Source organism: Lathyrus oleraceus, chromosome 2 (assembly GCF_024323335.1).
Source record: "Lathyrus oleraceus cultivar Zhongwan6 chromosome 2, CAAS_Psat_ZW6_1.0, whole genome shotgun sequence".
Lineage (NCBI taxonomy): Eukaryota > Viridiplantae > Streptophyta > Magnoliopsida > Fabales > Fabaceae > Lathyrus > Lathyrus oleraceus.
In genome coordinates, this window is record NC_066580.1 from 466,849,274 (window position 1) to 466,876,446 (window position 27,173).

General features: G+C 35.0%; 1 protein-coding gene and 3 pseudogenes across 1 annotated transcript; 2 read left to right on the forward strand and 2 right to left on the reverse strand.

Annotated features, from left to right (window-relative positions):
- Positions 1 to 4,430: 4,430 nt before the first annotated feature.
- On the reverse strand, positions 4,431 to 4,826 carry LOC127123756 (S-protein homolog 2-like). Its single transcript, XM_051053955.1, has one exon. It carries the CDS (start codon positions 4,824 to 4,826, stop codon positions 4,431 to 4,433), a length of 396 nt encoding a protein of 131 aa, XP_050909912.1.
- A 16,185-nt stretch (positions 4,827 to 21,011) lies between these two features.
- On the forward strand, positions 21,012 to 22,498 carry LOC127123757 (subtilisin-like protease SBT1.7; annotated as a pseudogene).
- A 46-nt stretch (positions 22,499 to 22,544) lies between these two features.
- Positions 22,545 to 24,746, forward strand: LOC127123758 (subtilisin-like protease SBT1.7; annotated as a pseudogene).
- On the reverse strand, positions 23,041 to 26,087 carry LOC127123759 (subtilisin-like protease SBT1.7; annotated as a pseudogene).
- Between the last annotated feature and the right edge of the window lie 1,086 nt (positions 26,088 to 27,173).

Genomic DNA, 27,173 nt, shown 5'->3' on the forward strand with positions numbered 1-27,173 from the left:
CATCTTACAGTTGCCTTATAAGACGACCTTGGATTCATGCCGCAAGAGCCATCACTTCAACCCCGCACCAGAGGTTGAAATTCATAACTAATGATAAATTAATAATCGTCGAAGGAAAGGAATACATGTTTGTTAGTCACCTCTCATTATTCAGATACATAGAAGCGGATGAGGAGACATTAGAAATACCTTTCCAAGCTTTAGAGATTTCAATAGTCAGTCGAAGGAGAGAATAATTAATATCTCCATGGGAGAAGATGTCAAAATTGATCAAGGGTAGAGATGCATAGGGCTGGGGCAAGTTATTGGGGATACTTGAGAAGAAGGATCAACTCGGGCTGGGTTACAAACCAGTTAATGAAGGAGTCCAGAAGAGCAACCAAAATAAGATCTATACACTTCAAGAGACTTTCCACAATGCAGGATATAGGGGTAAGGATCATGTGGCTGTGGTTGAAGGAGATGAGGGGATACCTAACTTGGTATGTCACTGCTCACAAAATACAACTCTCAGTAATTTGAAGGCCATCGAGATCCCGAGGATGATTTCCAGTTCGAAGTAATTTACTATTTTTTTAATAATAGTAAATCCTTTGTTATGCCCAGAGAAAATGGACAAGCTTTGTACGACCCCCTTCATTTCAATAACTCATCCATGAATAAAATTGATTTTTTTTTCAATTAAGATCTATTTCCTTTCATTTCCAGTTATTCAAAAATGGCAATATCTTTTCATGCACTCTCATCCCTCTCAAAAGATAATAATAAACTAAAATCTTCCTCATGCAGATTAATGAATGAACCTATTGAAAATGACATTGTTGTAATCCCTTACAACTTCGAATTCCCAATTAACCAAGCGGAAGAAGGTGATGAGGATGATTGTGAACTGCATGAAGAGTTAGCTAGATTGTTGAAGCAAGAGGGCAAAGAAATTCAACCTCATCAGGAACCAGTGGATTTGATCAATCCCGAGACTGAAGAAAACAAGAAAGAGGTTAAGGTTGGCGCTTCCTTAAAAGATGAAATCAAGAAAAGGTTGGTTGAGCTCCTACATGAATACAAAAATGTGTTTGCTTGGTCATACCAAGATATGCCAGGACTAGACACGAACATCATTGTACACAAGCTACCTCTCAAACTAGAGTGTCCGCCAGTTAAAAAAAATTGAGAAGAACCAAACCAGACATGTCTCTTAAGATCAGGGAAGAGGTCATAAAATAGCTTGATGCAGGGTTCTTAGCCGTTGTAAAATATCCATAATGGGTGGTTGACATTGTGCCGGTTCCGAAGAAAGATAGTAAGGTCAGAGTGTGTGTGGATTAATAGGATTTGAATATAGCAAGTCCTAAAAAAGAATTCCCACTACCGCACATCGATGTACTGATAGATAACACCGCTCAGTTCTCAGTCTTCTCGTTCATGAATGGATTCTACGATTATAATTAGATAAAGATGGACCCTGCAAACATGGAGAAAACCACGTTTATCACTCCTTCGGGCACCTTCTATTATAAGGCAGTACCTTTCAGATTGAAAAACTTTGGGGCAACATATCAAAGGGTAATGGTGACTCTATTCCACAATATAATCCATAAAGAAATAGAGGTCTACATCGACGACATGATTGCCAAATCACAAACTAAAGAGAATCACATAGTCAACCTACAAAAGTTGTTTGATCGTCTAAGGAAGTTCAAGTTACGTATGAATCCTACAAAGTGCATTTTTTGGATCAGATCAAGAAAGTTATTGGGGTTCATAGTCAGCTAGAGGGGAATTGAAGTCAATCCCGATAAAGTAAAAGCCATCCAAGAGATGCCAGCTCCAAGGACAGAAAAAGTGGTTCATGGATTCTCTGGGAGATCGAATTACATTGCTAGGTTCATCTCACATCTTACGGCTACGTGTGAACCAATCTTCAAGTTACTCAGGAAAAATCAAGCCATCGAGTGGAATGAAGATTGTCAAAGAGCCTTTTAGAAAATCAAAGAATATTTTTAAGAACCACCTATCTTGGTGCCACCAGCTCCAGGAAGACCACTTATAACGTACCTAGCGGTGCTCGACAATTCTATGGATTGTGTATTGGGGCAACAAGATGAGACTGAAAGAAAGGAGCACACAATCTATTACCTAATAAATACATATAACGATTGTGAATCCCGATATTCGCTCTTGGAGAAAACTTGATGTGCTATAGTCTGGGCTACCCGACATCTCAGACAATACATGGTGTGTCATACTACTCTACTGATATCTAGAATGGACTCTATCAAGTATATCTTCGAGAAACCTGTCGTAACCGGAAGAATAACCCGATGACAGATGCTACTAATAGAGTATGACATCCAGTATGTCACACAAAAAGATATAAAAGGGAGTGTGCTAGCGGATTATCTTGCGCATCAGCCGACAAAAGATTACCAACCTATAAAATTTGACTTTCCTGACGAAGATATTATGGTAATAAAGGATTGTGAGACCCCAGGTCCCAATGAGAGACCCGAACTGGGATCATGATGGAAACTGGTGTTCGATGGTGCTTCAAACGCAACTGGACATGGAATTGGAGCTGTCATAACCTCTTCAATAGGGTACCATATTCCATTCACGACTAGGTTATGCTTTACTTGTACTAATAACATGGCAGAATATGAGGCGTCTATCCTAGGGATTGACGAAGCCATTGACCTGAGAATCAAGATCCTAGAAGTATATGGAGACTCGTCTCGTCATCAATCAAATCAAGGGAGAATGGGGGACTCAGAGTGCTAAGTTAATCCGGTACCGAGACCACGTCCGGAAGATGATCACCTACTTTGACGAGATTACTTTCCACTATATTCCTCGAGAAGAGAACCAACTATTAGACGCCTCGGCTACTTTGTCATCCATGTTCAAGGTCAAGTGGTGCAACGAATCACCAACTATAAGAATTCACCGTATGGATGAGCCTGCCTATTGCATGGTCGTAGAGGTAGAAGTTGATAATAAACCATGGTTTCATGACATCAAACAATTCCTTCAGAAATAAGAATTATGACATGGTTTTACTCCGATGTTTGGATGGATACAGAGCAAACATGCTCATCAAGGAGATTCACGATGGATGCTTTGGAACTCATGTCAATGGACATTCCATGGCTAAGAAAATTCTCAGAGTGGGATATTACTGGATGACTATGGAAACCGATTGCTTCAAATACACAAAGAAGTGTCAGAAGTGCCAAATCTATGCAGATAAGATACATGTGCCACCTACTCCCTAGAACGTCCTGGCTTCTCCATGTCCTTTCTTCATGTGGGGTATAGACATAATCGGGATGATCGAGCCAAAAACTGTAAATGGGCACCGATTTATTCTGGTTGCTATCGATTATTTCACCAAATAGATAGAAGTTGCTTCCTACACCAACGTGACAAGGCAAGTAATTGCACAGTTCATCAAAAAGGAGATCATTTATCGCTATGGGGTTCCTAACAAAATTATCACTATATCTACCGCAACATATGAAGTTTGTTCATTTAATTGTATTACTTTAAAAGAAATTAAAATGAATGTCAAAATCATATTGTTTAATTGAAACACATAATTGAAGAAAAATACTTCATAATAAATAGGTTTTACTTTTAATTTAGATATAATAATATTATAAAAAATAAAATTTTAAATACTAATATTTATTAAAATGAATGTCATAATTGAAAAAAACAATAATATTATTTATTACAAACTGTTATACCAACGATACACGTAACCTGGCGGTTGAGACACCCTCTTACACCAAATTAGCAAATAGAATATTCCATAATTGTTACATCACTAAAAAAAATTCAAAGAAACATATTCTAAATATTACAATGAGGTATTACAAAAATATTTTACGTGATATTTTTTCAGTCAAACAAAGACTAGGCATTTAAAGAAAATCATTCTTAAATGCTAACTTGATATTTTTCAGTCAAACAAAGACTGACATTTAAAAAAAATATATTTCTTAAAAGTAATTAAAATCTCACAAATTAATTATTGTTTTGATAAAATCAAAATAATATTTATTCAAATGGTTAGAGTAAATACATCAAGAACAATACAAATTCTTCTAAAATTAAAAAGATGAAATTACAAACAAACTCACAAACTCATTAATAACATAAAATGAAAAGAGGAAAAGAAATAAAGCAATGAGACCCCACACAAAAGCTTTTATTGTATGTAAAAATAATCTATTAAAATAAAAAAGTAAACAAAATTAAGAGGGTGATTCTATATCAAAATTGTCTGTAAATCATCCCTCCATTAGAAGATGAAGAAGAAACAAAACTATATTTTTAAAACCCAAAATCTCATTATATTGATAAATTATTGTTATATTGAGTTCAAAATTCACTTAAGTACAATATTTATTAAGAGATAAAAATATGTATTACATTGGTGGTAGATTCCAAGAATCGCAAATAGATTTATTAGGAGATTGAACCTTACACGGTCCTGATTGTGTAATATACCAATTGCAATTTCTACAAGTATCTCTATCAACTCTGTATATTAAGTATTCATGAGTTTCTGTATTCCATTTAAATCTACAATAGTAATATCTTCCATTAATTTCAAAACTAGTCTTCCAATCAAAACTAGCACCAGGTTTAAGAACTTGAATTCCAAGATCAATGGGTGCCGGTCCTCCAGAATTGCAGTGAAGGGTTAAATCTAAATTTCCCTTCAAAGAGTTAGTAACATTCACATGTGCCCCAAGAACATCATGAATACATAACAACATTAACAGACACAATAACATGAACTTTTGGATAAACGGAGACATTGTCATCTCAAATTTAATTTTTCTTATGCAAGTCAAAAGACTAAAGTTAAAATATAGTTGAAAGAGAGTCATATATTTATAGATGGGCGATAGAGATGCTAATTAGGTAGAGAGTCATATATTTATAATTAAAATATTTTAAAAATTTGGGTTGGAGAATAACTTGTAAAATAATTTTCATCCCGTCTCATATTTGCACAACATATATTTAAGTGTTTTTTTTTTTTTTTTTTATATACACAAGTTAATTTATCAATTTTATTATACATATTATTATTAAATTTATATGCTTTTTTATATAAATGTTCGATTATTTTTAAGTCAATAATAACATCCATAAATTTTTTTAATATTATTAAAAACTTAAAATTATATGATAAATTATAATTGTTTAATTATTTTTATTAAAAATAAGGATAAATGACCCTGTTCATACCCTATTCACATAACAACATGTATTATTATGCACTTTTATATCATAAGCTTATTTAATTTTATAAAAATGATTTCATTAATATCATAAAGGTAACAAATTTTTATTTAGTATTCTGATTCTAGTCTAATATTTATCTGATTCTTACGTGATGATAGCCTGTCAATCCTATCTTATTTTGAATAAAGTGTAATGGGTTATTTCATCATAAATTTTGGAAATTTATTAATATTATATATTAAAATGATTTATTTTTTAAATTTAAGTTTATACTATGTATTATATTAATATAAATAAATTAATAAAATTGAAGAAAAAGAAAAAATATTCGTAACTATTTAACACTCAATAAAAATGCACTATAATATTATTAAATTCAATCAAAATGGTATAAAAATATTTTTCTAAAATGAGTAGTATTTGTTGTTTTGTGAATTTATTTTAATATATTTATTATTTGAAAGTTCATAAAGTCTAATAAATGTTTTTTCTCATGAGTTATAATAAATTTAAATTTATTTATAATTTTAGTCTTTCTATTTCATTTATTCACAAAATTGATTTTACTATTTTAAATTTAAATAATTTTAAATCTATATCTTATTTTTGCACTTAAAATTGACGATATTTTCATTTTTAAATGACAATTTTTTTCGTGTGAAATATGATAAACTATGGTATATAAATCTATTGTGAAATTTTATAAATAAAAATACATGTTAAAAATGAACTTTTCATCGGTTTTATATATATATATAAAAAAATGAGAGAAGATCTAAAATGTTTGAATTTAAAATAGATGACTATTTTATGAATAGGTAAAATCAGAAAATCAAAAAGTATAATTTAGTCTAAATTTATTTTATAATGATTATATAATTTAATTTAGCAAAAATAACGATATTAATGATAAGTTAAATACCTTTTTCATTCTCTATCTCTTATTTGATCATTTAATCTTTTAAAGTTGGGTTCATTCTCGACGGGTTTTTGCAAAATTTACTCACAACAGTAGGAGAAAACCCCTACAAAATAGACATGTTACCCATTAAAATAAGTGGATATGAACGTGGATATGAGTTTCTTAGTATCCACTCCGTCTCATTCTCGCATAACATATATTTAAGTATTTTTATTTTTATTTGTATGTACACAAATTAATTTTATCAAATTTATTAAATACATCACTATTAAACTTGTATGCATTTTTATATAATATTTATTTATTTTTTTACTCAATAATAACATTCTTGAATTTTTTACCCAAATACCCCTAATTTTCAAAAAAAATCCCAAAATAACCCTGTTTTCAAAAAAAAATCTCAAACTACCCCACTTTTAGGAGGAGACACCATTCCAATTGGTGTCTCCTCTTAAAATTAGAGTGGAGGCACCAATTGGATTGACTATGGCATATGGTGTAGCCTATTCAATTGACGTTCATGTGTATGTTTTGAAAGGAGACGCCAATTGGATTGATACCTTAGTGTATGTTGTAAAAAAAGTTTGTTATAAATAGAGGTGTTGTGCGAATCATTTTTCCACATCTCATTTCATCATTTTGCAATAATGTTTGGTGTTCGTCATCGCTATGGAAAAGTGGTTTATTCGAGAGACAAACCTCTGATGTTGATGCTCTTCTGGAACATCACTACTTTCGATCAACTGAAGAGGGAGATAGTTCGTTGGTTAGATGGGAAAATACCAGAAGGGAAAAAAATTAGAAGTATTGGGAGACTCGACAGTTTCTTTGGTTGGGTGCGAATGAAAACTGATAAGGATGCTAGGGAAACGATGTTCGGACGAGATGACATCATTTTGATTGTTGTAATCAGTTAGAAATATTATGTTTTCAGTTTGCTTATGTTGTAGTGATGTTTGTTGTGAACCTCGTTGTAACAAAAACTTAATGATATATAAAAATTGAAGGTTACAAAAATTCAATGTTACAAAAAGATTATGACTCAGATGATGCTCCTCGATTGGGACAGTTGTTCTTATTGTGTCCTGATTGACGACAGATACTACATAGTCTTATCATTTTATCTGTCGTATCCATTTCTGTCCTAGTACGTGTGTTGTTTGACCGTCCTTTTTTCTTTCTACGCATCTCGTCGTTGTGCCAAACTATGTCACCTTCATATGGAAGCCAGTATTCCTCCATTGGTAGCACCGAGAAGCTTTTACTATAGACATTAATGACAGTGATAGTCTTGTAAACATTAGATAGATGGCTATAAGCGTCCTGGCGAGTATGTACGCATGCTGCAATGACATGGGAGCAAGGAATGCGAAAGGTCTGAAATTTTCCACAATCGCACCAACTTCTGTTTAGTTTGACAGCATAGGCTAAATTTGGACTCCCCTCATTGTGGTCCATTGTTTCCTACACGCTGAAATTTTACCTATGACAATCAAAGACTGTTACAGCGCGTGTGCTAGCTTTGATGCTCTCCTCTTTCTTGACTTTCATGCAACACTTACTGATATTTGCCCAAACATTAACATCGCACTCCATCTTTCACCTCTGGTTGCGAAGGTAGAAGCCAACCTATAATAGGTTGATCTGACCAAGGCGGTTATTGGCAGATTTCTAATGCCTTTGATAACGTCGTTCATGCATTCCACAAGGTTTGTTGTCATGTGGCCCAATCGATAGCCTTCGTCAAATTCCCTTGTCCACTGCTCTACTAGTATGTTATTCAACAATTTTCCTGCATCTTCATTAAATAGTCTAATTTCATCACGGTAATATTGAAATGACGGCTGAGTCAGAGCATACCCAACATTCACCACTTTCTTGCGAAGGTTCTTATCTTTTATTGCACGCATGAAGTTTTGTGCAATATGTCTAATGCAATAGACATGGGTAGAAGGAGGATCATGTCACCCGTTGTCATGGTTATTGTAAGCACCCTCAATGGCAGCATGTCTATCAGAAATTAAACAGAGTTTGGCTTTTGGAGCCACATGCGTTCTGAGATGTCGAAGAAAGAAACCCAACCACCAGCAGTTTCACCTTCAACCAGAGCAAAGGCAATGAGAAAGACATTGTTGTTGTCGTCTTGTGCAACCGCCATAAGCAAAGTACCCTTGTATTTGTCGTATAACCATATTCCATTAATTTGAATAATATGTTTGCAGAATGCAAAACCTTTGATGCATGGGTCAAACGCCCACAAGAGACGGTGAAAGATTCTATTACCAGTAACACAGGTTCCGTCTGGCGTCATTGCTGACAATGTCTCCATAATTGCAACAGTTCCTGGCACATATGTTTTTAGTGCCCACAAAAACTGTGGCAATTCTTTGTATGAATTCTCCTAGTTGCCGAATACCTGTTCAACAACCTTTGTCCTCGCAATCCACGCTTTCTTGTAAGATGAAGTATAATTATATTTGTTCTGATATGAGATATAATTATACTCACCTTCACTGATGGGTCTTTGTTAACAAGCGGTAAAATATCTTGACATATCAATGCCACACTTAATTTATGGTGATCTTGTTCAACATTAGTTGCAATGCAACTGTGAGATGGGTCTATTGAAGCTATCTCCCAAGAGTCGCTTTTCTTTTTGTAAGACGCAGTCAACCGAAACTTACAAAGGATGTTACGACATTCGATGACATACCTTTTCGAATCAGTGCGTTTCACTGTGAAATCAGCAGAGTTGTTCATGTGGAATTTTTTGATAGCTCGCACACATTCTTCTTTAGTGCGAAACATGTCTCCCACCTTTAACTCACCTTATGATCGTGGATACATGTTATAAAAAACACGGTTGGATGTTTTATCCTCATGTAGATCCATGTTTGTCATATGTTGAGGCGGATTGTAGACATGACTAAGAGGTAATGGCGCTGGTTGATCATCACCTTCAATATCGTTGTTCAACATATGATCGACCGGTATCTCGGTCTCTTCTTCTTCTTCATCAATGACATTGACTTCTGCTTCTGCTTCTGGGTCGGTGTCATCTGAGTATTGTGAATCAAATTCATTAGATTCATCCTGACTAGTTATTTGAGATTGCTGAGATGGTATAGTTGGTTGAAGAGTAATATACAACTCAATACAATTGCAGCCAGAATGTTCGTGACTAACAAATATGTATTCAACATCTTCATCATCATGTACCTTTAACGGGAAAAACTTGCGTTAACCGCTCTAAAAAAATTGGATTTTGATATGTGATCTTTGACACAATACAAGATCCTATGCAAGATTGAATTTATTTTTTCAAATGCAAGAAATTTTCATTTCTCTTGATCGTAAGTCGAATGGTATCAGTGTTTCGAAAACAAAACCCGTATAACTCAGACTCGTGTGTCTCACCATTGTAGTGAACATTGACACTATATTTCGGTGAAGATGACATTGTAATATTTCTGGTGTAGATGAAAATTAATTTCTTGTTGCAGATGAATGTGTGTTGATTGTTGGATGTTGATAGTAAGACATTTAAATAGGTAAGTGATTTGTCAAACATACAAGCAAGTATGAAGTGATGTGTCTAACATGCAAGCTAGTCCGAAGTGATATGTCAAACATGCAAGCTAGACGGAAGTGATGTGTCCAACATGCAAGAGAGATGAAAGCCACATGTCACACATGTAAACACTAGCTCCAAATGAATTAGCGCCTTCTTACAATCCTTGCACATGGGTGCCAATCCATTTGGAGACACCATGTAAAAAATGCACATGGGCACTAGTTCATTTGGCTACCACATGCAAACACATTTTTCCAAGCTTCCACACTTTTGCTTATAAATAGGAAAGTGACTCTAACATTTCTTCCACATCATCACTCACTACTTCCTATCAAACATCAAATCTTTCATCTGCAACAACCTCTTTCATCTGCACCAACCTCTTTCATCTCCGACAAGATGTCTATCCTCACAATGAGCGAATCACATAGAGGAACAGTTGCAAACATAGCAACTTATGTAAGCGTTTAATTATTTTGTTATTTGTCTAGAGTACCTTTTAATAACATATCAACTCAATAAAGATTTTTTTATTTCTTTTATAGGATGTTTCAAGGTTCCGTACTCGGGTCCACGAATATGTCCACATGGATCCAATGATTCAACCGTATGTCGAACTCGCTTGTTTTGGACATATAAGCAAAATTATGTCTTGGTCGGTGGATAATAAATTCATTCTCACGTTATGCGAAAGATGGCATCCCGAGACACACACATTCTGGTTTCCAACCAGTGAGTGTACCGTGACGTTAGAAGACGTCTACATGCTATTGGGACTGCCTATTAAAGGTAAAATTGTAAATGGTAAAACCCATATGAATTCAATTTGCATGAACCTCTTGGATACTAGTCATATTATAACAGTTTACATTTAGATGAGCATTCTACCGAAGGGGCTCGAATAATAAAAACTAGGTTTTACATTATGCTTTTAATTGGTTATTTTTTATTTCCCGAAGGTAGTGGTTCGAGTATGCATGTTATGTATTTACCTTTACTAAGACATGTAGATAGAATAGGAAGTTACAGTTGGGGATCCGCTTGTCTGACCTATCTTTATAGCTCTTTGTGTAAAAATTCACACAAAGACACATCTACCTTTTCTGGATATGTTGTTTTGCTCCAAGCATGAGGTTGGTCAAGACTACCATCCCTAGCGCCCGTCAACAACAACCCTTTCACATTCCGTATGCACAAAAGTAAGTTGTTTAAAATGCTATATATTTACTTACTTTAACGATTATTATCTCTAACTAATATTTTTACCTTTATGGTGCAGATGATCAACACGTGGTATGAGTTATAACAGATGTCCTAGACATTGTATTACCCAGTATCGCAATCTCTTGGATCACCTTCGACTGACAGATGTATGGATAATAATCTCATTATTTAGTTATAATTTGTTAACTTCTTCTACCAACTTTATAATCTAACTTACTTTCACATTTCAGTTCATTTGGCGTCCATACCTAAATTTGGATCATGACCATGAAATTAACGAAGAAGATGCATCCGTATGGATTGCATGCACATGGATCATAAGATTCAAAACTGTGGAGATGCACAACAATGATCGTGTGAAGTTGCAGTTTGGTATGCTTCAACACATCCCCGATCCCCCAGCAAACCTAGGAGAATGGCATCTGCGCAAAGTTAACGACCAATGGAATTTCAATCCATGGAAAAGCTTCGTTAGATCTGAGTGTCACAAATGGAAGCACCACCATGACCATGTCTTAACTGACGCAGTGATGCCAAATGAAGAAAAACTAAGTCATACTTATATGGCTTGGTACAGATCGGTTGGTTTTGAGTTCATCGCCAAGGATATGTACCTATACGACCCACGCCAACAAACTTACACACCAGACGCCTCAACATCTAACCCCTAACAACATTGTCAGACCGACTACACACAACCCCTATCCGTCAAACTTTCCGTTCCACAAACATACAAACATATAACCCTAACATGTCATACACCCAACCACATTACCAAGAGCGTACCCCGTACCACCACCAACAAATAAATCATCAACCAGAGACCCGACATCGCTTCGTGTTGGTGTAAGCCCTAGAGGCCGATACAATTTGTACTTGTATCGAATTATTTATTAATAATAAAAGGTTTTTTCTTTATTATGTTTGTCTAATAAAGTCCCTAGAATAGATAGTCCGTTTAATGTATCAAGTGTGACTTAATCATGAGATCACATTAAACATAAGGACACTATTCTTAAAGTATCCATAGTCGAGCTTTATTATGAAGTGGGATAACATTAAAGCATTAACACTATTATGTATATAGACTGATGATCACATCTCATGGATCATGCATAAGGAGTTATCAAGTCTTAAACATAAGTATGAATATTAAGAGTAATATTTATACTGGATTGACCCGCTATGAGAATACTATATAGAATGTTATGCAAAGTGTCATAAGTTATTCTCATGGTGATAATGGTGTATACCACCCTTCGACCTGAAACCACTATGGACCCTAGATGTAAAGTCGAGTGCCTTATTGTTGATCAAACATTGTCCGTAACTGGATGACCATAAAGACAGTTGATGGGTACTCCACGAAGCATGCTAAGGGACATGAGTGACCTAGATGGAATTTGCCCATCCTGCGTAACAGGATAAATGTCTATGGATCCAACATTGAACTGGACAAGGATGACACGGTCTATGCCTTGTGTTCAATATAGACATAAGGGTAAAAGGGTAATTATACACATAAGTATTATCACAAAAGGATTTTTCAGATCACATGACATTTTCGTGTCTTGGGTAGCAGTGATGTGTTGCTAGATACCGCTTACTGTTTATTATGTTAAATACGTGATTTAATATAATTACCAATGCCGCAAAAACCTACAGGGTCACACACAAAAGGACGGATTGATGAGAGATAGAGTAACTAAGGAATACCGTAATGTACGGTGCACTTAAGTGAATTGTAGAACATCGTAAGGTACGGTGTACTTAAGTAGAATACGAAATATGGTAAGGTACCACACACTTAAGTGATTTTGGCATATTATAAGATATGGGCCACATAGATTTGAGTGGGCTTTTTAGCTTGCAGCCCACACAAGTGGTTCTATAAATAGAACCCTTGTGTAGAAGCATTTGTGCAGTTGCAATTTCGTCTCTCTCTCTCTCTCTCTCTCTCTCTCTCTCTCACTCACTCACTCAAAGCCTTCGCTCGTAGCAACTAACACTGAGATTGAAGGAATCCGTTCGTGTGGACTGAGTAGAGGCGTTGTCATTGTTCAACGTTCGTGATCGCTCTGTAGATCTGCATCAAAGGTTACAATCGCCACAAGAGGTAACGATTCTATCACTGATCATGCCCATTCGTAAGGATCACTAAAGGAGAAATTTTAAATTCCGCTGCGTTTTGGATCGCTCTTCTCCTTCACTTCGCACCCAACACATCACCCTACCAAAGCCGCCTTAGCCAGAACACTCAACGATCATTTAACACCAATCGCCCCTCCTCCCACCATAGCCAAGAAGCACAAACCTCACAAAATCAAAACCTTCAACAACCATATCTCTACCAAACACCAAACAATCTTTCCAACCTTTCCTCGACGCATCATTCACACCAATGTCTCCCTTCAACCGTCCTGGTCGCCCACCAACAAGTCAAACACACCCCAACTACTCTGGCATGGGTCATGAACTCAGCTATGGCGGTACACCTCCGTTGCATACAAAAGACTATGCTGATTTGTCTGACTATCTCAACAGGCAATCTCCTGCAGTTGGTAGTGATGTTCCTGGGTCCTCAGATGCTCAAACACCAGTGGTGAATCATCAACGTGGGTTAGGGCCACAAGTTCGGGTAGCTAGGGAATGTGGGACCGGAGGTCGGTTAGGTGATCCCGGTCATCAACATTAGTCTTTTTTGTGTAAACAGGAATTTATATTAATATGAATTGATCCGATTTCGAAATTATGTATCACGTAGACTGTTTTTGAGAAAAAATTACAAAATACACTGAGGTGTCAGTCCAATTGACGCCAATTGAATTGGCTGCACCATGTGCCCTAGCCAATCCAATTGGCGCCTCCACTCTAATTTTAAGAGGAGACGTCAATTGGATTGACGCCTCCTCCTAAAAGTGGGGTAGTTTGGGATTTTTTTTTAAATCAGGGTTATTTTGTGTTTTTTTTTTGAAAAACTGGGTTATTTTAATAAAAAATCCGATTTTTTTTAGTATTATTAAAAACTTAAAATTACATTATAAATTATAATTAATGAATTATTTTTTATTAAAAACACTAGTTAATGAGTATGTGTATGAGTACTTAAATATTCATAAGTACAAGTACGAGTATAAATATTGGTGTTCACGCGTGTATGAGTTTGGAGTGGATATTATAAAACATCAAAACAACTAAGTTATATTAGAAATTAGAAATTCAATCAATATAATTTTTTTTCATATTAATATTTTTTAAATTATAATATTTATTTTTAATATTTAAATAAAACATACCTGTGCAACGCACAAAAACATCTAATTTATGTAAAGATTCAATTAATATGAAAAACACATTTTAGTTATTGATTTTTGTGCCGTTAAACCGTGACTAAGTTCAATATTACACATTATTTGGTGTTGTTAGTTACATTTAGATGAAAATTACTAATGCCATAAGTTTTAAAAATTAAAGGGACTCACTTTTTTATAAATAATTTTTTTAAGAGATCAAATAAACACCAAATAAGAGATAGAGAATAAAAAAGATATTAAACATATCATTAATATCGTTATTTTTGCTAAATTAAATGATAGGATCATTATAAATTAAATTTAGACTAAATTACACTTTTTTTATTTCCTGATTTTATCTATTCATAGAATTAATCTACTATTTTAATTAACTACCTAAATTAATTTAGTGGGAGGTGGAAGGATCCATGATTTTCTAATAAATTAAATGTTACTAAATAAATAAATATAATAATTAAGAAAATATAGAAGTTAGTGAAAAAAAGAGATAATATTTTATTATTTAAAAAAACTTAGTTTGTGTGATAAATAATAATAAATAATTAAAATGATAAATAGAATAATAGGAAATTACAAATATATCTTCAATTTTGACTCCAAAAACTACTAAGTAACTCATAGTTTAATAAAATGACAAGACTTATTTTTATTTTAATTAACTACCTAAATTAATTTAGTGGGAGGTGGAAGGACCCATGATTTTCTAATAAGTTGAAATTTACCAAATAAATAAACATAATAATTAAGAAAATATAGAAGTTAGTGGAAAAAAGAGATAGTATTTTATTAATTAGAAAAATCAGTTGGTGAAATAAATAATAATAAATAATTAAAACAATAAATAGAATAATAGAAAATTACAAACATGTCCTTCAAAAACTACTAAGTGATTTGACAACTTTTATATATAAGATAATTTAATAAAATGACACAATTTAATTTAATTTTAATTAACTATCCAAATTAATTTAGTGGGAGATGGAAGGACCTATGATTTTCTAATAAGTTAAATTTTACTAAATAAATAAACACAATAATTAAGAAAATATAGAAGTTTAGTGAAAAAGAGATAATATTTGATTTTTTAATTAAAAAAAATTAGTTATGGAATAAATAGTTAAAACAATAAATAGAATAATAGAAAATTATAAATATGTAGCATTGAGATAGAGGAACCAAACCCTAGGGTTTGGTTCGATTTCGCCATCTATTTTCATTTAATTTCGATTTTTAAGTTTTTGGGTTCATGAATAATCTAATTCGATTTTGAGAATGGTTAGAGAATTAGAGAAAATCGATGTAAGATAGATGGAGAGGAGGTTGAGAGGTTTAATTTGGTGGTGTTAGTGATCATTTTGGCTCAGCTCCGCCGCCTCCGATACGGCAGAGCAAGCTCCGACGATGAGAATCTTAAAGAGAGAGAGTAGTATAACAAACTTAAAATGCGAATGACTTGTTCCCCTCTCCCTTTAGCCTTGCCTTGGTTGCACATTTAGCTTCAAAAGCCACATATGCTCATGGATCCATTTCCAGCGCCCCTAATTTCCACTCCACACTCCCTTATGAAAAGAAATAAACAACAAACAATAACGCTTTAGGCCTCCATCATGGGCCCATACGCCTTTACCTTATACTACACCATTTTCCTGATTTCAACAAGGTAAATAACAACATTGGGCTCAATTCTTACCAAGCCCATCGCCCTTTTTCTAAATACACTTCCTGATCCAATGCACCCTATGCAGGGAATTTAATTTATTAGTAATCAATTGTTATTTTTTGTCACACATATTTTCCATTTTTAATTCATGAAAATACATGTTAATTTTTTTTCTTCTTTATGCTCTTAGTATTCAATTAAAATCTTTGTGCTCAAAATATCTTTAGCATGATCTTTGTCCTTTGATTAGTTGATCAATTAATCACTTGCCTTAACTTGCTTGCTTCCCCTATCCAGTCAAGTGATCAAAAGTCTTTTAAATACTTGAGTTGATTAGACCTATGTACCTGCACTGCACTGGATCACTCAAGTCAATCTCAAGATTGCACATGCAAGGCTCTGAAGATTCTGGACATTAAGGCGTTGATGATTGCTAAGTTTCATCCTTCAAGCACACAAAAATAATCTTCCACTTTTGTAGACACCCGTCAGTTATGATGCGGATTGTGCGCCACGAGCCTTCAACAACAGAGAAAAATGAGAGAGATTTTTCCTATCCTTGTTTTGAGTATCTTTGAATACATGACGTAGGCCCCATTTATTCAAAATATTCACCTTTGTTCATAGACTTTAGTGCAATTCAAATCAAATGACTTTGAATTTGTCTTCCCCACATACGACGCTTCAACAATCAACATTTCACAATACTTATTTTATTGGACCAAACATACATTCTCTTTGACATTCATATATTCTTTGGGTTAGTCACCTTAGGGTTAAACACCCATCTCTGAACCAATACCCCTTTCATGTATTTCCCTCTAGAGGTTTGTGCTCTGACAACCTTCATGCATTGCCTCGTGAAGCTCTGTGCACTGACAACCCTCATGCATTTCTCAGTGGCTTCGTGCTCAGGAAGACAATTTTCTTTTATTTTTCTATGTGGAGCTCCATGCTCCGGTAACTCATGCATGCCCTATGAGCTCTGTGATCAGGAAAATCATTCATGCTTTGTAAACTTCGTGTTTAGGCAACCTCATTTCATTTCTGCCATATAAGCTCCACGCTTAAGCAAACCCCTTTCTTGTAAGTCTGGATCCCCCGAATCTAGGCGAAATCCTACAATTTTGCATTAGCTAATCACTATCCATTAGTTAAACGCCACATTCTTTGGTTTAGAAACACCTACATATGGGTTCAAATAACACAATCTTGGTCCAAACAATATTTTCTCAACTTCCAAACAACATTTTTCCCATTCTATAACACTTTTTCAATTCAAGCAACTCTTTCTCTTTTTATTTTTCAATTCAATCCACCTTTTTTTTTCTCTCAAACTCTTTTCAAGCAAACAACTTTTCTTTTCATAAAATAACTGTTATAATCCGTTCCTTAGCAGTCATACTAAAAGTTTAGAGCATCCGAACTAGGATTAGAATCAGCTAACATCGAAGCACTTCTAGAATACATATATAATTATTCCCCAAAAATAACCAACAAATCCATATTTTCTATCACGAACTGCGAAACTCTAATTTTCTCATTGCACCATGAGAGTACGTAGGCACGAGGGTTTGAATCCTTGGCGACCATACTAATTAATAAACTTATATTTTCTTTTCGCAGGTAACCTTTAGATAATAACACTCATTCTCGCAAGAACAATCAAAATGGTTTTTGTTGAGTACAACGGATGTGAAAGGTGCTAATACCTTCCCTTTGCATAATCGACTTCCTCACCCTTTTTCTCTCCCTTTGAGTTTTATCGACATTTTCCCTTTCCTTTTGGAATAAATAAAGTTCGATGGCAAATCTGTTGTATCTTTGAACGTGCGATGCGCTCAGGTATTTTTCGCGGCGCGGTAGTGGCACACCCTTTCCCAACAAAAATATCATTCTTAGTGATGGTGTACAAATCCACACCTATAGTTTGACTAAACCCTTCCTTATTCAAAGGAAACACAGAAACAAGATTCTTCCCAATTTCAGGAACTTGCATGATGTCCTTCTGGATCAAAGTCTTTTTGGAGGTAAATTTCATCTCCACGTCTCCAATTACAACAACATTAGTGGTGTGAGCATATTATAACAATACTTTCTTATCTTCAGTATTCACATATGTTTTGAACATAACACGATCATAACATATATGACGAGAAGCGGCAATGTTTATCCACAAACCATCATATCTATCAACCATGTTGATTTTAGTGATCATAACAATGAATTACTCATCATTCAGATTAACCTGAGCATTTGAGCCAACAACAAGTTTTGTCCCGCTCTTACATCTCTTAGCTGTATGAACTGGCTTCGATAATTAAAACTGATGAACACCGAAGTGTCGTTTCTTTCAGGTGGTGGTTACCGCCTAGCTATCGGAGCATATCTCTATAAGAATTCTCATTCTTAATTCAGTTCACAATATTGCGGTTTTGATTCTGTAATGGTCTTTCCGTAGGCTTCAAAACCGCACCAAATTTCTTTTTGTATGTTGAAACAACTAAGATTTCATCTTTCAAATCTTGTCTCCTAGCATCCTCTTCAACTCAGAGGCGAGTGATCAGAGTCTCAATTGAAAACTCTTTTATTTTGTACCTAAGTAAAAAAAATTAAAATCTTTCCAACCGACAGGCAAGTTGTCAATTGTAACATCAATCTGAAATTGTTCATCGAGGGGCATACCTTCAGTTACGATTTCATGAGAAATTTTTTGAATTCCGTGGCTTTGAGCTTCCACAGACCTTTCATCCCCTATTTTATAGTTCAAGTAGTGACTGAAAGCATACTTCTTTGCACATCCTTCTTCAGTATCATATTTCTTTTGCAGAGCTTTCCGTACATGTCTAGCAGTCTTGCAATTACTGTAGTAATCGTACAGATCGTCAGCAATGCTATTTTCAAAATGTAATTTTTGTAGAGATAGTCACTTTCATGCCATTAGGCAATTTCTTTCCTGAGTTGTAAATTACTCGCAACAAATTCATCAGTTTAGCATTTCCATCTGAATCCATAGGGTTTTTACCATTAGTTTGTTCGGTTGATTTAGAATGAGCAACATGGATATCCTCAGTCATAACGTGGGCAACCTTATTTAAAGTTAAGAAAATTTTCATCTTAGCTTGCCAACGTTTGAAGTGAAAACCCTCAAACTTAAATGGTTTGTTAGACACAGCAGCGACCATAGTAGTATCGATAATTCACTCGGTAGCCATGGAAGTTAAACCAACGTCTTAAAATTGTTGGTTTCGGTTTTGAAAAAGTTCCACAAAGAAAATTATCGAGACGTGTCGCGTACTGGGTCGCTTTCTTTATGACTTTTCGCCGTAATTATGCAATGCAGTCGAGTTTCGACGACTCTCCAGGATAAAACAGTCTGTTCAAAGTTAAGATTATCACTTGCACTATAAGGAATCATTCGAAGAGAAACACACCTTCAAATGGTTTTTAAACAACTAGTAGGATCTATAAATAATTCAATCGTTGGTGGCGTGATAAGCCACTCGAAAACTAGAACATAAAAAATAATTTGAGATGAAGAGAATGAGATGGAGAAGAGAGATTCTGAAAGGTTCAAAAATCTGGAGTGGTTGGCAAATGAACTAAGCAACTCTATTTATAAGTAATGGATTCAACTGAGTGAATAGAAAATTATGGGAGGGAGTTGAAAGTTTCAGACCCATTATTGTCCGTTTTTGCTTGGTCAACAAGTCATACTCTGACTCATTCTTGGAGGACAAGCCAAACCCAATAAAACTAGGTTAATACTAGTTTTTGATGAGTGACAGGTTATAAATGTTAATTAATTAATATTAATTAATTTCCACGAAATCAATTAATAAATAATTAATTTTCACTGTTAAAATTAATTAATTCATAATTAATTAAATTTCACCCGTTTAGATTAAAAAAAATAATTCATCTGGACCGAACCAAACCGAATTGATTCGGAGGCATGGACGTTTGTGTCTAGATGGCTCGGTAATATGTCATCACTCATTTACAAAATTGGATATCAACCCATTTGGTCAAATTGGAATGTATATACACTACTAATATTTGTGTTCCCTCCTACTTGGTACTAAAATGAAATGTTTCAAATTTACTTCGATATTAATTCTTATTTGTGCTCAATTATTATCAGTTTAAAATTAATAAATGATTTTAATTCTCAATCCAAATTTTCATCATTCCAAGATTTTCAACATAATCACTTTAAAAATCATAATTTATATGAAAAAATTCGATATTAAACTTAAAACGTGGTCAAAAATACAACTGGATGAGATAAAATCACTTTTAACTTAAGAACACAATTATATAAAATCAATATTAAAATTTAGTACTCAATCGAATAGGATCACTTTAAGATTTAGAACTCATTATAATTATAATAGACTCATCTGGGTAAATCACTTTTAGATTTTCAATTTGGTTAAAGTTTAGAACTTGTAACTTACTTGTATATTTAGAACTAAGTTGGATAAAAACTAATGTAAGATTAATGTTTATTTTTAAAATTTTATAATATGTTTATATTTTTTAAAACTTTAATATATTATTAAATTTTATTTAAATAATTATAATTATAATTATGTTTATAAATTTTAATTTGTTATCATATATAAAGCCTAAACCAATTTATTTATTTTTCCTATTTTATATTTTATATTAAATTAAAATTTTCAATTAAGGTATAAAATGCAATAATAATTTGAAAACTTAGTAGGGAAGTTGTTTCTTGATTTGGTAATTTTTGTTTTGTTCCTATGGAAGAATAATGTGAATGTATCTCTTTGATTCACATGTTAACATTTGATACTAGATTTTCTCATGAGAGGAAGAACAAAACTCATCTTCAAAGGTAATATTTTCAAATAAATTAAGTAAACAAGACTTATTTGTATGGTTGTCGTTATCAAAACTTAGGATATCATTTTTCTCCTCTGTTTCATCAAGGACTGTATAGTCCTAAATCAGTAAGTTCTTCATCTTGTTATTTGTTACTCAAATTTAATGTCTAAGATCTGCTTTTCAATTTGTTAATTGTGTATCAGAATGTCTAAGATATGCTCTTCAATTTGTTGTGTATTAGAATGTCTAAAGCCATAATTATACTTTGATGACTTTTGTCTTTAATCACCGAAGAAATTTACATATTTTCTTCTATGAATGCAGCCTAGCATGAAGAAACCTCGGTAGTCATTGTTTTTACGATCCTGTTTCTTTATGGTGTTGTGTGTAGGAAAAGGCTAATTTTATAGTTCATATGGCGAAGTCAGAAATGCCATCCATTTTCACACACCATTCACACTGGTTTCAATCGACTCTGAGGTGGGTATCTCCTTCAGCCCAAATTCTCTACACTTATGACAGAGTTGTTCATGGATTTTTCACCACTTTAACTGTCAAGGAAGTGCATCTGCTGTCAAACCAATCTGGGATTTTGAAAATTTCACCTGATTAAAAATATCAGCTTTTCATGACTAAGAGTCCACAATTTCTTGGATTAGAAAGAATTCATGCCACGCTCCCAGCATTGTCAAACAAAAGCATCGAGGACATACTTGTTGGTGTTATAGAAACCGGTGTTTGGCCTGAGAGCAAGAGCTTTGATGATGCTGGGTAAGGGGCCATTCCCAGCACAGGGAAAGGAAGATGTGAAACAGGTACAGATTTCAAAATCTCAAACTGTAACAAGAAACTGATTGGTGCCAAGTTCTATCTGAAGGGTTTTGAGGCCGATGCTGGTCGTCCGATCAACACAACCAAGGAAACTAGGTCTCCACGAGACAATTATGGCCATGGAATCCACACAGTTAGCACGGCTGTAGGGTCTCCAGTGAGAAACGCAAGTCTTTTCGGTTACGCTTCCGGTACAGCACGTGGGATGGCACCTGGGGCAAGAGTGGCCATATACAAGGTTGGCTGGGAACGTGGTAATATTTTGGAGTCTGATATTATAGCCGCAATTGGTCAAGTTATTGCTGACAAGGTCAATATTCTTTCGTAGTCATTCGGAGATATATCACTGGATTATTACGAGGACTTCATCGCAATAGGAACCTTTGCAGCAGAAACACTGGTCTCGGTTCTTATGGTATCACCAATGTAGCACCTTAGATAACCACAGTGGGAGCTAGCACAATCGACCGAGATTTCCCTGCATATATCACTCTCAGAAACAATAAAAAAATTTCAGGAGTGTCCCTTTACAACTATAGTTCTTTACTCGATACTTCTTTGTCGTTTATATATGCAGGGAATGCAAGTATTCTTGATCATGATAAAGAACAAAAAGCTAGCCAGTGTGTGTCAAGTAGCCTGGCCAAAGAAAAAGTAAGAAGATTGTGATGTGCAAATCTGGAATCCCTAATGGTCCTGAGCAAGGAAATACAGTGAAATCACTTGGTGCTTTCGGTATGGTGTTTGCCAACTTTGATTTCCAGGGAGAGGAGTTGTTGGCAAAACCCCATGTTTTGCAGACAATAGTTGTCAACTTCAAAGAAGGTAAAGCCATAAAAAAACTATTTGTTTTCTTCTGATTCTAATAAAAAAAATATTTGTTTTCTTCTGATCCTAATAAATAATTGGGATTCTAGGGGCGTCGACTTTAACATATACTCAGGCACGTCCATGTCATGCCCTCATGTCAGTGGGATAGCAGCTTTAATCATGTCCATTCATCCAGATTGGAGCCCAACTGCCATTCGTTCTGCGCTGATAACAACTGCTTATCCGGCTTACAATGATAACAAAAAGCCTGCGACACCCTTTGATTTTGGGGCTGAACACGTGGACCCTGTTCTTGCACTACGTCCCGGACTAGTCTATGATCTTACAGTTGATGATTATTTGAGCTTCCTCTGTGCATTGAACTACTCAGCTGCAAATATGGAAACCTGTGGTGCAGAGAAAGTATAGTTATGACATAAAGAAACACCACAGTATAACAAACCTCAATTATCCTTCGTTTTTGCTGTGGTGTTTGAAGAAAGGATGAATGTTGTTAAACACAGGCTTACGCTTACCAACGTGGGGGCTGCTGGAACCTACAAAGTTTCGGTTCACTCTCTCAACCATTGAATCACAGTTCGAGGCGTGGAAGCTTACACAGGGGTACGCTTATGAACGTGGGACTATCATTCTTAGTAAATGCTGCTAAGATGTTAACACCCACACCCGGTGCAATTAAATTGGGCTTCAATATTTGAAGGGTTATTGAACTGGGGCCTCGTGAGCTAAAGCTTGCAACAACCGGAGACACCTCAACCCCAAACTTTGTTCCTGCTGCTATGAACTTGACAATTATTGTTGGCAAAACATGGGGATCTGCAAACCACTCCTCTACCTCAACAGCAGAGTTGACCAACACCCTACCCAAAGCACCAAGTGATTTCACTGTATTTCCTTTCTCCGGACCATAAGTGATTCCAGACTCACACATCACGATCTTTCCAGTTACTTTTTCTTTGGCCAAGTAACCCGAATCACACTCGCTAGGTATCCCTTCTTCTTCATAATCATGAATGCTTGCATTCCCTGCATATATAAACGACACAGGAGTATCAGGTAAAGAACTACAATTGTAAAGAGACACTCCTGTATAACTTTGATTGTTTCCGAGAGTGATATATGCAGGGAAATCTCGGTCGATTGTGCTAGCTCCCACTTTGGTTATCCAAGGTGCTACATTGGTGATACCAGAAGATCCGGGAACAGAGTTGCCTCCAGCACAAGATATCATAATCCCATGCTCCATTGCTGCAAAGGCTCTTATTGCAACGATATCCTCGTAATATTCAAGTGCTGGATATCCGATCAATGATGAAAGGACATTGACGTTGTCTGCAATAGCTTGATCAATTGCGGCTATAATATCAGACTCCAAAATATTACCACGTTCCCAGCCAACCTTTTATATGGCCAGTCTTGCCCCAGGTGCCATCCCACGTGCTGTACCGGAAGAGTAACCGAAAAGACTTGCGTTTCTCACTGGAGACCCTACAGTCGTGCTAACTGTGTGGGTTCCATGGCCATAATTGTCTCGTGGAGACCTAGTTTCCTTGGTTGTGTTGATCGGACGACCAGCATCGGCCTCAAAACCCTTCAGATAGAACCTGGCACCAATCAGTTTCTTGTTACAGTTTGAGATTTTGAAATCTGTACCTGTTTCACATCTTCCTTTCCCTGTGCTGGGAATGGCCCCTTACCCAGCATCATCAAAGCTCTTGCTTTCAGGCCAAATACTGGTTTCTATAACACCAACAAGTATGTCCTCGATGCTTTTGTTTGACAATGCTGGGAGCGTGGCATGAATTCTTTCTAATCCAAGAAATTGTGGACTCTTAGTCATGAAAAGCTGATATTTTTTATCAGGTGAAATTTTCAAAATCCCAGATTGGTTTGACAGCCGTTGCACTTTCTTGACAGTTAAAGTGGTGAAAAATCCATGAACAACTCTGTCATAAGTGTAGAGAATTTGGGCTGAAGGAGATATCCACCTCATAGTCGATTGAAACCAGTGTGAATGGTGTGTGAAAATGGATGGCATTTCTGATTTCGCCATATGAACTATAAAATTAGCCTTTTCCTTAGAAGCCGTACACACAACACCATAAAGAAACAGGATCGTAAAAACAATGACTACCGAGGTTTCTTCATGTTAGGCTGCATTCATAGAAGAAATTATGTAAATTTCATCAGTAATTAAAGGCAAAAGTCATCAAAATGTAATTATGGCTTTAGATATTCTAATACACAGTTAACAAATTGAAACAGTGGTTATGCAAACTTGTTCATTATGGATTGTTTCAAATAGCAATTTTGGTATTAATATTAATGAAGTTCTACTAGGATGGCTAAGTTCTGCTATGAGGTTCTACTATGATCCGCTCCTCCAATAGCAGAGGGTCACCGCTCCGGGCCGCTATCCTAGGATAGCGCCGCAATCGATATCTCTTATTCATTAGCACATATAAAATGTCTTAGAGCTTAAAGCATGAAATTCTGAAGAAATTAATTAGCTTTGAATTATTTTCCAACTTTACTGCTCAAGTTGTGACTGCGACCATAGATACACTGATTGGTTTTTAACAGCTCAAACAATTCCATTTGACTCTTTTAAAGATATATTAGTTCAAATTGATAGAGACATGATGATGAAATGTGTTCCTAGTGATGTCTGATTGTTATATCTATGCTTAATTTACGGTGAACCTCATTATATCATACATTGTGTTGCAACTGTATAAAAAATTGAAGTGAATTTTATGAAGCAGAACAACCTCTATTCTAATACTTATAATCCAGGTTGGAAGAATCATCCAAACTTATTCTGAAAAGATCAGCAAAATATTCAAAAACATAGTCATATTCAGTATTAGAACCGAATCAATTCCAAAAGCAATACCAATGAAAAGCTCCTAAGAAGGCAGATTGGAAGTTAGCCATTGAAAAGATGAAAACTCCCAATTCCAAAATGAGACAAGAAACAATCAAAGGAACACTACAACTTCTATTGAGAATCTGGAAGTTCAAATGGGCCAGATAACACAACAAATAACAGGTTCTCAAGGTCAAGGTTCTCTTCCTAGTGCAACACTGACAAATCCTAGAGAACATTATAATGTGAGTGTTGAGATAACTAGAAGTGGTAAATCAACTAAGATCCTTGAAGACAAATCAGAGGAAGAAAACCATTTTCTAGAAGTGGATCTGGAAATAAAGGATAACTAGAAAATTACTGAAGAAGAAGTCACACAAAAAGTGGTTGAGGAGAAAAAACCAAAAGAGTCAAAATCAACCATCAGACTCCCATATCCTTCAAGAAACACGAAGAAGGATCAACATGAGAAATATTTTGAGAAGTTTTTAGAGATGCTTAAGAAGCTTGAAATCAATATCTCATTCTCTGAGGCCCTTGAGCAGATGCCAATATATGCCAAATTAAACGCACAATTGACACTGAACATATACTTTTGATTAAAACTTGCAGTGTTATTTTGCAGGATATGAAGATTCCGATAAAAAAAGATAGGGGTTCGGACACCATTCCATGCACAATTGGGATAGAAAATTCAAGAGGGCACTTATTGATTTGGGGGCTAGTGTGAACCTTATACCTTTATCCATCTATTGGAAGTTGGGAATATGTACAGTTCAAGATACCAGAATGACACTTCAGTTGCTGATCACTCAGTGAAGAGACCTTATGATATAGTGGAAGATATTTTGATAAAGATAGATATGTTTGTGTTTCCTGTTGACTTTCTCATACTTGAAATGCCTGAAGATGAAGAGATCCCTATGATTTTAGGGAGACCTTTCCTAGAAACAGGGAGATGCATTATAAATATTGAGGAGGGAACCATGACCCTCAAGGTTTATGATGAAGAGATAAAAATTGATGTTAGGAATGCTATGAAATACAAAGATGATGAGGGGACGAGTAATATAGTTGAAATGTTAGACACAGTGGTAGCTCAGTCTATTAAGAGTCAAATCCTCAAATTACCTTTGGAAAGAGTTTTCAGTTTGTCAGCTCAATAAATAAAGGAGAGTGAGGATGAGAAATAGAAAGAAGTGATAGAAGTGTTGGAAGCACAACCTCAATGACTAAGATCCAAACCACACTGGTGGAAGGATTTAAGAGTTTCATTGGAAGCTGGGAGCAAAAAGGAGTCTGAAACAACTACATAATTGAAGCAGCTACCTGAGAATCTAAAGTATGTTTATTTGGACTCTGAGAAGAGTTGTTCAACAATAATAAGTTTTGGTCTACAAGAAAAAGAGGAGGAGAAATTGGTACATGTATTGAATAAATACAAAAGTTCTATGGGATGGACCATTGAGAATTTGAAAGGAATTAGCCCCCATAATATGCATGCACAAGATACTGATGGAGGAGGTAGTTAGAAAGGAAGTGGTGAAGTTGTTGGATTCACAAACTAGTGGTACAATCCCAAAGAAGACTAAATCCGACAATAAAGAAGGTAGTTAGAAAGGAAGTGGTGAAGCTGTTGGATGTATGTTTGATTTATCCGATTTCTGACAGTTCATGGATAAGTCTCGTACATGTGGTTCCAAAGAAGGGAGGAACAACAATGATACTAAAATGTGTTCCTAGTGATGTCTCAGAATATCAATAAGCATAAAACTAAGTTTTGTTTTACTAAATTTGTTATAACTATCATTTGCAACTCAAGATATCATATGAGA